Source organism: Bos javanicus, chromosome X (genome assembly GCF_032452875.1).
Source record: "Bos javanicus breed banteng chromosome X, ARS-OSU_banteng_1.0, whole genome shotgun sequence".
In the NCBI taxonomy this organism is placed as follows: Eukaryota; Metazoa; Chordata; class Mammalia; order Artiodactyla; family Bovidae; genus Bos; species Bos javanicus.
The window spans coordinates 97,116,322-97,132,215 of NC_083897.1; the positions used below are offsets into that span (position 1 = coordinate 97,116,322).

The 15,894-nt window shown below is 45.0% G+C and overlaps 1 protein-coding gene across 1 annotated transcript in view; it reads right to left on the reverse strand.

Moving 5' to 3' along the window:
* The window catches only part of MSN (moesin), a 72,793-nt gene extending 57,202 nt beyond the window's left edge, over positions 1–15,591 (reverse strand). The window contains exon 1 of the mRNA XM_061410302.1: positions 15,345–15,591. Coding sequence (XP_061266286.1) covers positions 15,345–15,356 — 12 coding nt within the window. The 5' untranslated portion in view covers positions 15,357–15,591. The remainder of the gene's footprint in view (positions 1–15,344) is intronic.
* Positions 15,592–15,894: the final 303 nt, after the last annotated feature.

The following is a 15,894-nucleotide window of genomic DNA, read 5'->3' on the forward strand; positions in this document are numbered from 1 at the left end:
TTGGCTGATTTGAGGCCAGAAGTCCTGAAAGATGACCAGTTTTACTATAGCTTCTATAAATACTTACACCTCCAGCTGAAGAGATGTTAGAAAACCCTCTACTCTAGTACCACTCATTTGTTGCTGAAGAGAAGATGGTACCTCCCTCCCCGGCCACTTGTGGCCATTTTTGAGTAGGGTTGTGCTGGGGCCAATTGGAGCCATGTTGCCCAGGTAAGTGGGGAGATGGGACTTCCCTACATATATCCCACTAAAAGCATCAGGTTGTGGGGCACCTACGGGAATGCTTGCTCAGGGAAATTACAGCACCTGACATTATGGGCTCAGAATCTTGTGAATAACTACACAGAGAGAACTTACACAGAGGCCAACTGGAACAAAAATTATGGGGTGCCCTAGCTCTACTCTTCCTCCCCTATGCCCCATACTTCACAGAGCACCTCCAGACGCATTAGTGCCTGAATATTCACCCATAACACTAAGGAGTAGAGTGCTATTACTCTTTCCATTTTACAGATGGGAAACTGAGAATTGGAGTGGTTTGAGAAGTTTGCACTGGTGGATCAAGGTCAGACAGACTCTCTCTCAGGCCTCTCTTCCCTAAAGGTGCTAATGTACCCTATCCTTCTCCAAGGTGTATTTTCTCTATTACTGGTGCCTAGAGTATGTCCTACCAGGTGCTCATCCAACATTGGATCCCTTGTATATATTATTGCTGCATATATTACCCTTCTCCATGTCTGTCACTGACCATGTGCTCTCCAAAGGCCTGCCCATCCCTAACCATCTCTACCTGAACAACAGCCCCTTCTTGAGGCAAGAAGAGTTAGAAACTTTCAAATCTACCGTTTTGCTAAAGGAGAAAGAATGGGAGCCCAGATGGCTGCAATACCACATGGTAAGTATCATAACAGAAATTCTTACAAAGTACAGTGGGCACACAGAAGACACTGCAACTAATACTACAGGGAGTATTAAAGCATCCAGTGGAGGTGTCAGAGTAGGTGGAGGTGAGGAAGATACACCTGACATTTCAAGTTGAAAGAAAAAACATATGCTAAAGGTGAAAGATATAAGAGGTATGGCTTACTTGGGGAAATGATCCTACAAAGCTACAGCATAGTTAGTGTACATGTGGGAACAAGTGGGACTTGAGTTTAGAGACAGAGCTATGATGTAGCCAGGTATCAAAGGGCTCTCCATATATACCACACTAAGGGTTTTAGATTTTCTCTTATTCACGTTCACTGCAGTGATATAAATACTGGCAAATGCTGGGAGTAATTTTAAAGCCCACCAAAAGGGGAACGGTTAGTACACTGTGATATAGTCATTGGATGAAATTTTGTAAAGGTATTAAAAATGCTCATTTTTAAAAACTAAAGTGCATTTAACCTAAGCTTTCAGTGATTTTTTTATGTACAATATGATTATACCATGGAAAACTAAGGTACATATGTGAGATGTGATGAGACACACATATAAATAATAATTGCTATGTTAAAATGGTGGATTTATGGAAGATGTCTCCCTCTATTTGCTAAACTCTGTCATATGCCATGTTGGGTTTTATAAAAACAGGAAGTATAAAAATAAACACTCTTCTTCTATCTGGTTCCTCTTTCCTTCTCCCCATCTCTCTCCTATATCAGCTTTCTTTCTCTCCCTCACCAACAGTGTTTCTAATATACCACCTGCAACTGGAATCCTTAACACATGGAAGGCTCCTAAGAAGGAAAGGCTGTGAGCAAGGTGGCTGCTCCAAGCAGCAACCTCCTGCATGGGCCAGAGGCCATTCCAGCTTAATGCTAGGAAAGAATCTTCCACCCAAAAGTATTGTCCAGTTTCACCCAACTAAGCCTTCTCTGCCCTAGGAACTTGTTCCCAGAGGAAAGAAGACAGACACAAAGAAGACTTCTATCTTGCCCTCACTTCAGAAGGTTCAGAGCAGCTGAAGAGTATGTTCATGGCCACCTCCTAGGTGGCTGAGATACAGCCAGGGATCCCTGATTTACAAGCAAGTACTGTAGAAAATAGGGCTTCCCCAGTGGCTCAGTGGTAAAGAATCTGCCTGCAATTCAGGAGATGAAGGGGGCATGGGTTCGATCCCTGGGTCAGGAAGATTCCCTGAAGAAGGGAACAGCAACCTACTCCAGTATTCTTGTCTAGAGAATTCCACAGACAAAGGAGCCTGATGGGCAACAGTCCATGGGTCACAAACAGTCGGACATAACTGAAGCGACTGAGCATGCATGTACACACTGTACAAAATGTCACTAAGGAGGAAGAAGGGTAAAAACAGATCCAGCCAAGGGTATACCATCTCCAGTGAACCTCTTATGCCTCATAAGCCCATCACTCCCTCACAGGAAATTCAGAGATCCCTCCCCTTTCATCTGCAGATCTAAGACCACTGGACGCCATATTCACAAAATGCAGGATAAGTTGAAGGCTGAACACTAGGCTTGTGGCAATCTCCCTCACTAGAAATTTCTCCCCTTCACTCCAACCAAGACTACATCACCTAGCTCTCCTGATCCAAGGAAAACAAAGGCATCAATGATTCAGACAGAAGAAGGGGAAGGGGAGCTTAGCAATTTTAGATGTAGCCAAAAGCAATTTCATAATCCTAAGGAGAGGGATGTTGTAGGGGAAGAGAGTACAAGAAGTCAAATTTCATTTGCATTTCAGTTTTGGTTTGTTTCTTGGTCTTCCCCTTCCCTACTGGAACGACCAATTCAAGGGTCTTCCATTCTTCTTGGAGTCACCAAGGACCCAAAATAGCCAGTTACTGTACTTTGGAGAAGGAAATGGCAACCCACTCCAGTATTCTTGCCTGGAGAATCCCCGGGACGGCGGAGCCTGGTGGGCTGCCATCTATGGGGTAGCACAGAGTCGGACATGACTGAAGCAACTTAGCAGCAGCAGTACTTTGCAGGCTGAACTCCAAGGCCCCACACCCATGGCTCTCAGTTAACAGTTGTCTCTCCAAGTCAGGATATCCAAGGCAAGCTCTGTCATAGGTTGATCCAATACATTTAAGCAGAGCTCACTGAAATAGAGAGGGCTACTTACACAATGATAGCTGGGAACAGGGTCAGGGAGAATGACATTCCCAATACCATTCTAAAGAAGAAAAAGCAGCTTCACCAAATAGTCTTTGTTCTATTAAACTCTTTCCATGAACTTCTTATCATCTTCTTAAAGACTAGGCACAAGTAACCAGAATGTCAGAAAAAGCCAATGTTCTCATTTTACAGATAGGAAAACTAAGGCCCATAAAAGTGACTTGCCCAAGGTCACACACATTGAGACTAAAAACCATAAATTCTGATTCAGTCTGTTAGTCTTTTCAATGTACCATTTCTACTCAAAAGCCTTAAAAAAAAAAAAAAAAACAGACAAGTGCTTGAAGCTGTGTCAAAAGCTCAGCTCTTCTAAGCTGGGGTGAGACAGCTCAGGACTGGAGATAAGACTAAGAAGGATGTTGGACCGAGCCTACTCAGAAAAGCCAAGTGAGAAGCCTAGGCATACAAAAGGCACATATAAAGAATTTAGCAACTGGATGGTGTGATCACTCACCTAGAGCCAGACATTCTGGAATGTGAAGTCAAGTGGCCCTTAGGAAGCACCACTACGAACAAAGCTAGTGGAGGTGATGGAATTCCAGTTGAGCTATTTCAAATCCTAAAAGATGATGCTGTGAAAGCGCTGCACTCAATATGTCAGCAAATTTGGAAAACTCAGCAGTGGCCACAGGACTGGAAAAGGTCAGTTTTCATTCAAATCCCACAGAAAGACAATGGCAAAGAATGTTCAAACTACCACACAATTGCACTCATCTCACATGCTAGTAAAGTAATGCTCAAAATTCTCCAAGCCAGATTTCAATAGTACATGAAATTCCAGATGTTCAGGCTGGATTTAGAATAGGCAGGGAAGCCAGAGATCAAATTGCCAGCATCCGTTGGATCAATGAACAAGTGATAAAGTTCCAGAAAAACATCTATTTCTGCTTTATTGACTATGCCAAACCCTTTGACTGTGTGGATCACAACAAACTGTGGAAAATTCTTAAAGAGATGGGAATACCAGACCACCTGACTTGCATCTTGAGAAATCTATATGCAGGTCAAATAGCAACAGCTAGAACTGGACATGGAACAACAGACTGGTTCCAAATCGGGAAAGGAGTACATCAAGGCTGTATATTGTCACCCTGCTTATTTAACTTATATGCAGAGTACATCATGAGAAAAGCTGGGCTGGATGAAGCACAAGCTGGAATCAAGATTGCCGAGAGAAATATCAACAACTTCAGATATTCAGGTGATACCACACTTATGGCAGAAAGCGAAGAAGAACTAAAGAGCCTCTTGATTAAAATGAAAGAGGAGAGTGAAAAATTTGCCTTAAAACTCAACATTCAGAAAACTAAGATCATGACACCCAGTCCCATCACTTAATAGCAAATAGATGGGGAAACAGTGGAAACAGTGGCAGACTTTGTTTTTTGGGGGGCTCCAAAATCACTGCAGATGGTGACTGCAGCCATGAAATTAAAAGATGCTTGCTCCTTGGAAGAAAAGTTATGACCAACCTAGACAGCTTATTAAAAAGCAGAGACATTACTTTGCCAACAAAGGTCCATCTAGTCAAAGCTATGGTTTTTCCAGTAGTCATGTATGGATGTGAGAGTTAAATTATAAAGAAAGCTGAGCAAAATTGATGCTTTTGAACTATGGTGTTGGAAGACTCTTGAGAGTCTCCTGGACTCCAAGGAGATCCACCTGGTCCATCCTAAAGCAAATCAGTCCTATATATTCATTGGAAGGACTGATGCTGAAGCTGAAACTCCAGTACTTTGGCCAACTGATGTGAAGAACTGACTCATCTGAAAAGACTCTGACACTGGGAAAGATTGAAGGTGAGAGGAAAAGGGGACGACAAAGGATGAGATGGTTGGATGGCATCACCGACTCAATGGACATGAGTTTGAGTAAACTCCGGGAGTTGGTGATGAACAGACAGGCCTGGTGTGCTGCAGTCCATGGGGTCACAAAGAGTCAGACTGGGGTCACAAAGAGTCAGACACAACTGAGCAAGTGAACGGAACTTAACTGAAGGCTTTAGCTACTGCAAAGAAGTAGTTTCAGATGCTGAGAGCCCAACCTGGCCCCCCCCTACCCCCACACCCTGAGCCTTTTCAGGCCATGCAAGACTACTCTTAAACTATCAGAGATCTAGGTAAGAAGCTAGAGAGTGGTGATCAGGCAGGGGTGAGGAGGACAAGAAAAGATAAGAAAGCAAGGTGGAGAAATCAGTCATTCCAGAGCTCTCCCATCTTCCTCTCTCCTTTCTCACTGGTCCCCACCCTGGCCCCAACAAAGGGGCCACCTCCTGTTCTAACAAGCTCTAAACAAGAAGAAAAGTTTGTAGGTGGCATTATACAAACATGAGGAAGTTATTCCCTGTACCAAAAAAGAACAAGACACTAGTTGAGGTGGCAAAGGCATTTCAGGGGGGAAAATATAGCCAAATAAGGCATACTTGACTTGTAGGGAATCATCAGGAAAGATTCCAGAAGCTGACGTCGCAGGGAGGAAGCCTTTAGTCATTGGTTTCCTCTGGCAACTGGCCTAAGGCCAGGCAGCAAACTCCCAACCTTAGGAAAATGCCCGGGTTATGGCAGAGAGAAAGGCAACTAAATCTAAATTTTCCCTAGGCCCTCTTCAGGTCCTGCTGGAGCACCTCTCCAAGTAACAGCAAAGAGGTATAGTGTAACTCTGAAGCAAAGTGGCAAATGTTCTCACCAATTATATGCTAGATCCACCATGGCCCCAGTGCCAAGAAGAGTAAGGAACCTGAAGAAAAGGGCTCTATTTCAGTTATATATTTCTGTTATCATTGACACTTTCAATATAAAGAAAAATTAAAAGGTAAAAATGACTTCTGGTCTCAACAAGGGAACTTCTGTGGATTAGTCAACCTCCCAGGAATATCCGTGAGTATATGTGGAGAGAAGATTAGCTCACTTAAAACTTTTGAAAATACCAAAGGTTTGTATAGCTTAACTAATGACACCCAAATGGACTATTACTTTGACCCCCAACCCCCAACTCCATACCACAGATTAATCAACCCCAGTCAGAGATTACAACAGGTTAAAACATCTTTGTATACTTATCTAACCTTCAGGCTGAGATTTCTGAAAAAGAACAGGGAGGTGGGAGGGGTAAGAGGCAGATTACACCAACACAGTAAGATTAGGAACCTTATCTATACATACTTCACTGGAGGAAAATGAGCCTTAAACTTTCCCAGGTATTTAAGGGAGGCCAAGACTAAAGATAGGAAAGAAATGCTGACCAAGCCTGATAGGTATGCCTTATTCCCCCTCCTATCTGCCAAATAAATATACAGGAAAAGATTTCTCATGATTATACTTTGTTATTGTTACATACGATCAAATGTCCACACCTCAATTTTTCACTCATTAGACTCTGATTGATATCCTGGCCATACAAAGTATCTATCAAATTCCTACAAAGTAGAAGGGTCACCAAGCACAGAAAGAAACTTCAACCTTTGAAGTCACCAATCATAGTAGCTACCTGGCAAAACAATACTACTAAGCTAACACAGTGGTAGGTCACCATACCACTGGCCTAGGAACTATGTCAACACTAACCTTATATCACAACAAGCCCACTGATAGGAGCATCCAATATGCTTCTATCATCAGGCACAGACAAAGAGCTATTTTTTGAAAGTCACCCAAAAGATCCTTTCTCCAAGTTTAAAGGCCCAGATAGTACAGCTGAGTCCTCACCAGAAAATGACATATCTATCAGGCATACCTATCAGGCTTGGTCACTTTTCAATCTACCACAATCGCAACACAAGGGAATCCTCCCCTCACTTCAGCACATCAAGCCTTCCTTCGTTTCAGGCAAACTCATTTTTAAGAGAACAGTGTGGCCTAGGGCCACTTGGTTTACACCCACATATGGAAACTGTCACTGTCCCCCTCAGAACAGCCATTGCCCTCGAGGGTATACACCCTTCAAGGCCCTGTTTATGTCCCAATAAACTCCCTTTTCAAAATCTATAGAAAATGCCATGTATACATTTTTTCAAACTGTGTTTTAGTGAGTTCGCCCTAAATCTCCAGGTAAATAGATCTAAAGTGAAAGTCGCTCAGTCGTGTCCGACTCTTTGTGACCCCGTGGACTGTAGCCTACCAGGCCCCTCCCTCCATGGGATTCTCCAGGCAAGAGTACTGGAGTGGGTTGCCGTTTCCTTCTCCAGGGGATCTTCCCAACCCAGGGATCGAACCCAGGTCTCCCGCATTCCAGGCAGACGCTTTAACCTCTGAGCCACGAGGGAAGCCCAGCAGAGGGTTAGTTCCATAAATAATAATAACATTTGCATAGCACTGATTAGATACTGGCCACAGTTCTAAGCCCTTTATAGAAAGGTACCCCATTTAATCCTTAAACAACCCTATCAGATAGGTATCTTCAACTTTACAGTTGAGGAAAATGAAGCACAGAAGTTAAGCAACTTGCCCAAGGCTACAAAACTATTAACAGTTGGTCACAGAGCTGGGATCTGAATCCAAGCAATTTGGTTCCAGAGTTTATGTTTTTCACCAATACTCTATATTCCCCTTTCTATAAAGGCCTGAAAAGTCCTTTTTTGGCTAGCTACCTTCACTGGGGGGCTTCCTAGTGGTGCAGCAGTAAAGAATTTGCCTGCCAATTTAGGAGATGCAAGAGACAGGGGTTTGATCCCTAGGTCAGGAAGATCTCCTGGAGTAGGAAATGGAAACTCATTTTAGTATTCTTGCCTGGAAAATACCATGGACAGAGGAGCTTGGCAGGCTACAGTCCACAGGGTCGCAAAGAGTTGGACATGACTGAGCACGCCTGCACCTTCATTGGGTCTGGCCTACAAAACCTAGAGATAAGTAGTGAGAGTTGAGGTCAGGAGACTCCAGTTTGTATTCAAATATTGTCACCAAAGTGAAAGAAAGTACCATAATATTCTCCTAACTCAAGGAACATGTCAAGCTGGACCACTGAGAATACAAAGAGGTCAGAGATCAAAATTTTAAATGGCAAAGAGAAAGCGGGGAATTTGGGTGAGGGGCAGGCAGGAAGAGGAAAAAGTCATTCTGAGGCCCCAGAAGAACTGAGTCACCCACTGACTGAAACCTGCTGCAGCAGAAGCTATTTAGGGGAACTCCATTGTGGCATTGTGGTCATACTGTTAATGTAATCACCACAGAGCCAATTCTCTGGATGTTGGTGTCCCATGAGTAAAAAGAGTCATCATCCTTTCAAGTCAGGCAAGTCCAGTGAGACACCACTAACTTGGGAATCAGGAAAGTCAAGTTCTCCTTTCAGTACTGTTACAAACTTCATGTGACCCTGAACAAAAGGCAATGGCACCTCATTCCAGTACTCTTGCCTGGAAAATCCCATGGATGGAGGAGCCTGGTAGGCTGCAGTCCATGGGGTAGCTAAGAGTCGGACACGACTGAGCGACTTCACTTTCACTTTTCACTTTCACGCATTGGAGAAGGAAATGGCAAGCCACTCCAGTGTTTTTGCCTGGAGAATCCCAGGGATGGGGGAGCCTGGTGGGCTGCCATCTATGGGGTTGCACAGAATCGGACACGACTAAAACGACTTAGCAGCAGCAGCAGCAATAAAGACTCTTACGACAGTGAAGCCTAGTTGCAAGCAGGAAAACATAGCTAGTCTCCTCTCCTTACCTCCTTTCTGTGCACATATCTACTTTCTACCATGCTTCATAGTCAAAGCAAAACACTTACCTTCTTGGGAAGTGCTACAAAGAATCCCAAAAGCAAGGTCAGAGCCTGAACCATCTGGATTATCTCCAAACAAAGTAACCTTTGAGATAAGCACTACATACACAGAAGGACTTGCTCTCAGGACCATTTTAACACTACAGTCCAGTCTCTGGTCACCCATAGCACAAAAGAAGAAAATGCTGAATATCTTGCAGTGAGTTCCATTTAAAAGGCAGACATTTAATATTTCCCACCTATCTGGAGTCAGACAAGTTGAATTTTAGTCCACAGCTCTATTATCAATTCATTCAAATCACTTCTCTTTCCTGGGCTTTGGTGAACACATGTATACCTGTGGCGGATTCATGTTGATATATGGCAAAACCAATACAATATTGTAAAGTTAAAAAATTAAATTAAATTAAAAAAAGAAAAAATAAATAAAATAAAAATAAAAATGAAACATTGTCTAAATTAAAAAAAATAAAATATAATATAAACTAAACTTAAACTAAAAAGTTTCAAGGCCAGCTCATTTACTCTGTGATTCAAAACACTTCTGTGAGAAACCCAGACCACTCAGAACAATCAGCTAAAAGGGAAACAACTTAAGGCTAAGGAAGCTCTGGGTCATCCTAAGTACAGATGCATTTGAAATGCTGTACCCCACAATAGCCAGCCCTCAGTGCACTGGTGGTAGATACCTTAAGAGGTTGGTTTATGCCCACTACCTCCTCACTGTCTACCAGAATATCTAACCACCACACTTGAGGTTAAAGTAAACTTGAAACATAACTCAGTAGCTTCCTAGCCTCTCAGCAGAACTGGGGGTGTGGGCGCAGGGCAGGAGACAGGCAGGGAGGAGCTATGCTTCAGGCAGGCAGTGAGAAGAAAAGAGGGGAAATCCATCAAGTTTTCGGTGTTTGAGGCTCCTAGGTCAACCCCAATCTTTACAATATACTCTCAGTTGGTTTCTTTCTTGTTCCCTACATAGATATAGCCCTTTCCCCTCCATAGAATCAAGAAGAAATGGCCCAGAACACTCATGCCAGTGTTCATGTCAGAGCTACTAATGAGACAAACCAACTCCAATGCTAGAAGCTCTCTATTCTGAACCCAGTACCCAGGAAGAAACAACACTCCAGAGGTGTAAGGGGACAAGAAAATACCTTTTAGCAACTGCTCTTCAACTGTATACTCAGCATAGCCTAGCACACTTCCTGGTACAAAGAAGGCACTCAAATTTTAAGGAAAGAATGTCTGAAGGAAGAAGACACAAAAATGGGAGGCCTGAGGGCTGTACCATCAAGGCTTTCAAGAGCATCAGTAGGGGCTTCCTTGGTGGTTCAGGTGGTAAAGAATCTGTCTGCAATGTAGGAGACCTGGGTTCAATTCCTGGATCAGAAAGATCCCCAGGAGAAGGGAATGGCTACCCACTCCAGTGTTCTTGCCTGGAGAATTCCATGGACAGATGTACTTACAAAAAGAAAATAAGATCAAACTGAGGGAGTTACTTAATTTATAATAAATATTTCTCTATAATAAATGACAATATCCAAAAAAATTTCTCAACTTATAAAAGAGCATCAATACTAGAAGGGTCCCTCAGTTCAGTTCAGTTCAGTTGCTCAGTCGTGTCTAACTCTTTGCGATCCCATGAATTGCGGCACGCCAGGCCTCCCTGTCCATCACCAACTCCCGGAGTTCACTCAAACTCATGTCCATCGAGTCGGTAATGCCATCCAGCCATCTCATCCTCTGTCGTCCCCTTCTCCTCCTGCCCCCAATCCCTCCCAGCATCAGGGTCTTTTCCAGTAAGTCAACTCTTCCCATGAGGTGGCCAAATATTGGAGTTTCAGCTTTAGCATCCCTAGAGTGTATCTATTACTAGTACAGTTCTCTTATGACAAGTTGGAGACTGAGGGCCTGAAGAAAGAACCTGCATAAAGGCCCACTTCATTTGGATCACTTAACTAAGGTCAGGGAATATGTCCTTCTTACATGGAAGAAGAAGGAAAACTATCAAGTCAGTGTTACCTGCCATTTCCCAACACCCACCTTCCAAATTAATGCAATCCTAAGCTAACCCTCCAAGTGACTGCTCCTATAACACAAATCAGAACCTGGAACTGAAAACTTTTTCAGCTCTATCAAGTATGAAATAGGAGGAAGGATGAACAGCAAAACCAGTCAATCATAATAAGACTACCTCTTTTACTTGACCAACAGACTGCACCCAAAAGAAACTACCTTTATACCGTTTTTTCTTTGGGGGCAGAAGAATAGAGTGAGGTAGCAGGGAGAAAATATCCTGAGTTGGGAAAGATACACATGATAAACTCAGTTCTATCTTTGAAATATCAGAAACAGACTGCTCCCAATCTGTAATGATGCCAGTTGTCACCAGCTTAAACAGGAAAGACCCAATCCGAGTAGTGTGGGTAGCCAGATATTCTCCCTTCTAAGGACCTTAAGTCTTGTAATTCCAGTGAGGGGGACTCCCAGAAGACACAAAGGGACCTAGATATGCTGTTGCTAAGTAACACTGTTAGAATAATTTCAGAGTAAATCTAGCTGTCAACTGAGCCTATCCAGAGAGAATTGGAATTGGAGTCAGAGAAATAGAACAAATGACCTCTAAATGTCCCTTCCAGCTCTATCATTCAGTACAGCAATCTCCTGAGAGGAGAAAGAGAAAAGTGAGAACACCCTTAAAACAAACTACTGTTATAGTCAGCTAGATAATAATGAAGAGTTAGTAGACCTATGATCCATACCATCTGTCACCTACTCACAGAGCAGCCTTCCCTTCCCCAAGCCTAAGATGATAGGATATAGATTAGCTGGTACCTTTGAGGGTCCCACAAGGGCTCTCCTGCCCCACTAGCCCGTCTCTGCCCAGAGAGCTATTGAAGAAAAATCCTAAAGGAAATCTCCAAGATGGTTTCTGCTCTACCATCTAAACTTTCACAGAGGGCTAAGTGAACTGGAGAACCAAAGAAGTGGAAAGATAGATGCAGGATCCAAAAAGTCAATCTCTCACACAACCTCCATTCCTGATCCCTTGTCCACCCCTGAAGTCTACGGGCAGGGCTGATTCAAGGGTTAAAAGACTGATATTCTGCCTTCTATTCACCAAGTACCACTTTAGTGCCACTCGAGTGGCTCAAGCAATGCCAGGAATGGCAGAATAAACAGTCCACATGCCCCTGTTAAAATTTAGCTGAATGCAGACCCTGAAGCCCTCAAATACTTTAAGGAACTGGGTTCTTTACATTTGCTCATATGGATGGTCCCATCAATGACCATTTGATCACCTTTCCCTTGAGTTAGAGCTAAAAACTCAACAAACTGAAGAGGTTTTACCAAGAAATGATCCTGTAACTAAGTCACAGATTTAAATCTTATCCTCTCTACTGACTTACTGCATCATTCTAGGTCATTATGGGTCTCACTTTTGCCATGAGAACAATAAACCAAAAACTCAGGAACACCCTGAAAATTCAAAACAGTCACTTTTTAGGGAATACAGAGTCCCAAAGACTTTGTGATCTAAAAAAAAGTTAAAGAGGGTAGAGGGGAGAAAACTTTTTTTTTTTTTTTAACAACTGTCTTATCATCATCAAAGTATAGATGGCAGTTAATAAGCTTCTGTATTCTGGTTACTTAAAGTAGACTCAGGAAACTGGCAAGTAGAGGCACAGAATACAAGAGTTGGTTGGGGGCAGGGATGCAGAAAGGCATGTTTTAACAGATTTAAAGGGAGATAGGTGACTAAGGGAGAAAATGGGCTGTAAAAGTGAAACCAAGCCTGGACAGACTGTAGACATGGTTCATATGAATGAATGAATTGATTTTTCCACTATCTTCCTTATCTGTCATGCTCCAGAAGTAGCCTAAAGCACACTAGTGAAATAGGCTTCCCAGATGGCTCAGTGGTAAAGGAATCTTCCTGCCAATGAGGGAGACGGAGGAGATGTGGGTTTGATCTCTGGGTTGGAAATATCCCCTAGAGGAGGAAATGGCAACCTACTCCAGTATTCTTGCCTGAAAAATTCCATGGACAGAGGAGTCTGGCAGGCTACAGTCCATGCGGTTGCAAAGAGTCGGACATGACTTAGTGACCGAGTATGCACAAACACACGCTAGTGAAGAAGGAATGGGAAATAAGGAATTTTCTCCCTTCATTAAAGTTACTAGCTGGTATGCAGTGAACTAGAAGTGTGCCCCTGGATACCCCGCTCAACAGCGGGATAAGGAATGGGAAAAGTAACAGGAGGCACCTGGTGACACCTGGAACTCTCACCAGGAGACCACACAAATACCAACATTAGTTACTCTGCCCAAATCATCCACTTCCTTTTATCTAAGGACCAGAAAGACCTGAAAATAAAGGTCAATTTGCTTTGAGCAAAAGAAGGGGCTCAACTTCAATAATACTTCAGTGAGTGAGAATAGAAGGTCAATGGGATGAGCATCAAGAAGCATGGACCCCAATCTTGATTCTGTCATCATGTGCCCTTAGGTGGTAGGTCCTTTCCTGTTAGGCCTAAATATCCTCATTAGTTAAAAGAGAGAGAGAGAGAGAGAGAGAGGGAGAGAGATCTACTAGATAGTGTGTGAGATCCCTTTTCAGGTTAAGATTCTATGGTCTTAACAGGCATAATACAGTTGTTTCTCCTAAGTTAACCTTTCTTTGAAGCAAAAAGCATGGGAAATTCTCTAAAGCTTCCAGTCTATCAAAATGTAGCCCTCTCCTTCCAGCATGATTCAAGTTTCAGTCAGTCTGCATAAAAATACTTTCACTACCCTAGGCCTGACGTCCAACAGCTCATACTCCAATCTCTCTCCACAACAGGAAGATCACCATGCTGTCTTCCTTGTCACTTTTCACTGAGATATGGTGGTTTAGATAACTTTGAAATCATTTCCAGGCACATTAAAGTTGTATTTAAATAAGAGATATTTCAGAACTGAGGATGAGAGATGCCACATGTGTTGCAGGGCACAGTCAATTCCCAGAGATCCACATGCCTATTTAGGCAAAGACACATCTGAAGAAGAGCCAAGGAGTCAACCACAGAGATAAAACCAAAGAGAGGGTCCTGGAAGGATTTTTATAATCCTCTGTAAAGCAGAGACTTTTCCCCCACTCCCTCTTTTTTCAAAACCATTCTCTCTCACTTTGTGTGTATGTGGTATGGGGGTGGGGAGTGTGTGGAAAAGCCCCATGTCATAAAACCATAAGCAATGAAAAGATGAAGATGGTGGGAGTATACACTTGTTGAAAACTTGCTGTTTCTGAAGGACAGGGTTCTGGAAAGGAAAGAATCACTTGGCAGTAAGGCTGGAACACAGCAACGTGGCAACCAAAGCTCAGCACACACCCAAAGTACTGTCCCCCACCCCTTTCTTTTAGGGACCCTCAGTCCTTCCCACCACTGCTAGTCACTATCTCAGTTCTACAAGGCTCAGGCTGTCCTCAGAAGAAGGGTCCGGCAGAACTGCGTAGCCTAAGCCAGTGCAACAAGCTGCTTGGCCTAAGGGACTCAAGCCAGGGTGGTCACCCAGCCTTCCAGAGCAAGGGAAGGGCCTCAGCAGCCATTTGGCATGACTTGCACAAAAGCAAGCAGGGCTCATTATTCAGGCACATCCCTCCCCCCTCCCTCCTGGGCATCCGGCCCCCCTAGGCCCCACTCCCAGGAGGCGTCTTCTCTTCTCAAAACAGTGGGGTGGAGACCAGATCCTAGAAGCTACCGCCACTCTAGAAAGGTGTGGCCCCACAGAAGAGTCCACACCTCACAGAACAGTCTGGAGTAGACAGGAGGAAATAGCCCGTGAGTAATGGGAAAGGCAGGGATTTGGCAAGTGAAGAGAAGGAAAAAACCAGTCTTCTTCTCAAAGTCTTCTTCCCTCCCTTCAGACTGGTGTCTAGTGAATTGTTAGCGCTCCTGGGCAAGAGTAAGTGGCCTCGATGAGTCCATCCACAACTCTCCTCTTCTAGTGGGAAACAGCTGAAGCTGTCTGGGGAGGCTGTGGGAAAGGTGAGTAGGGGGTGCGGGATCCGCCCTGAGCAGCTCCCACCCTCCTACTTGCTTCTCGGTTCCCATGGCCCATCCTGGTCTGAGGCAGCCTGGCCCCATAAAAGCGCCAATTCCTGGACTGAGGTAACTGTTTTCCTCTGGATCAGAATTCTCTCCCCTGCGCCCAGGGCCCATCGTGGGTAAAAAGAGACCTTGGGCCCTTAAGGAAACCTTCCCTACTGTGGCATTCCAGACACAAGGAACTAGAATCTGAGAAAGAGGCCGGCCCCGCCCGGCCCACACTTCTACCCCGGGACCCCTCTACACTCGAGGACGCGCCAGAGCCGGACTCCGCCCCTAGCCTTCTCTGCTCCAGGCCTCCGCCGAGGGCGCGGCGGCGCGACCCGACGCGTGGCTGGCCAAGCCCCCGGCCATCCGCGAAGCGCTACGAGGGTCAGCAAGAGCCCCCAAGGCCGGCAGCGCCCACCCCAGACACTCACCGTCTTGGGCATTGTGGCGACAAAGGCAGCAGAGTTGGCGAAGTTTGGCCGGGAGCTGTCGGACGGCGCTGAGCACGCAGTACACACGGCTGACTCCGGGGACTGGGGGCTCGGATTGGGTCTCTCTCTAGCGTCGGGACGACTGCTCGGCTTCCTGCTAACGGGCCACGACTTCACAAACCCCACCCAGGAAAGAGCCGCCCCCGTCGTACCGCCCGCTCCTTTATGTGGCCGGGCTTCCGCGCCGCTCCCCGCCCTCGCGCCCGCCTTCTAGCCGACCGCCAGCCTCGCCCCGCCCAGACCAGCCCTGCCCGGCCACACCAGCTACTTGGGGGCCTGGCTGGGCCTGGGCGCCTCAGTAGGGGATCCCAGCCCTCACCCGGGCCTGCCTGCCTCCTCTCTCACTCCCTTCACAGACCTTGGTCCTTCGCATCCGGGCCATCCGGCCCCACCTCCCAAGTAGGGCTGGGCCCTAGGCCGCACCCTGGAAAGAGGCTTACAGCCCTGACTGCAACTTTACACTAATTGGAGTTCAAGACCTGTCAAAATG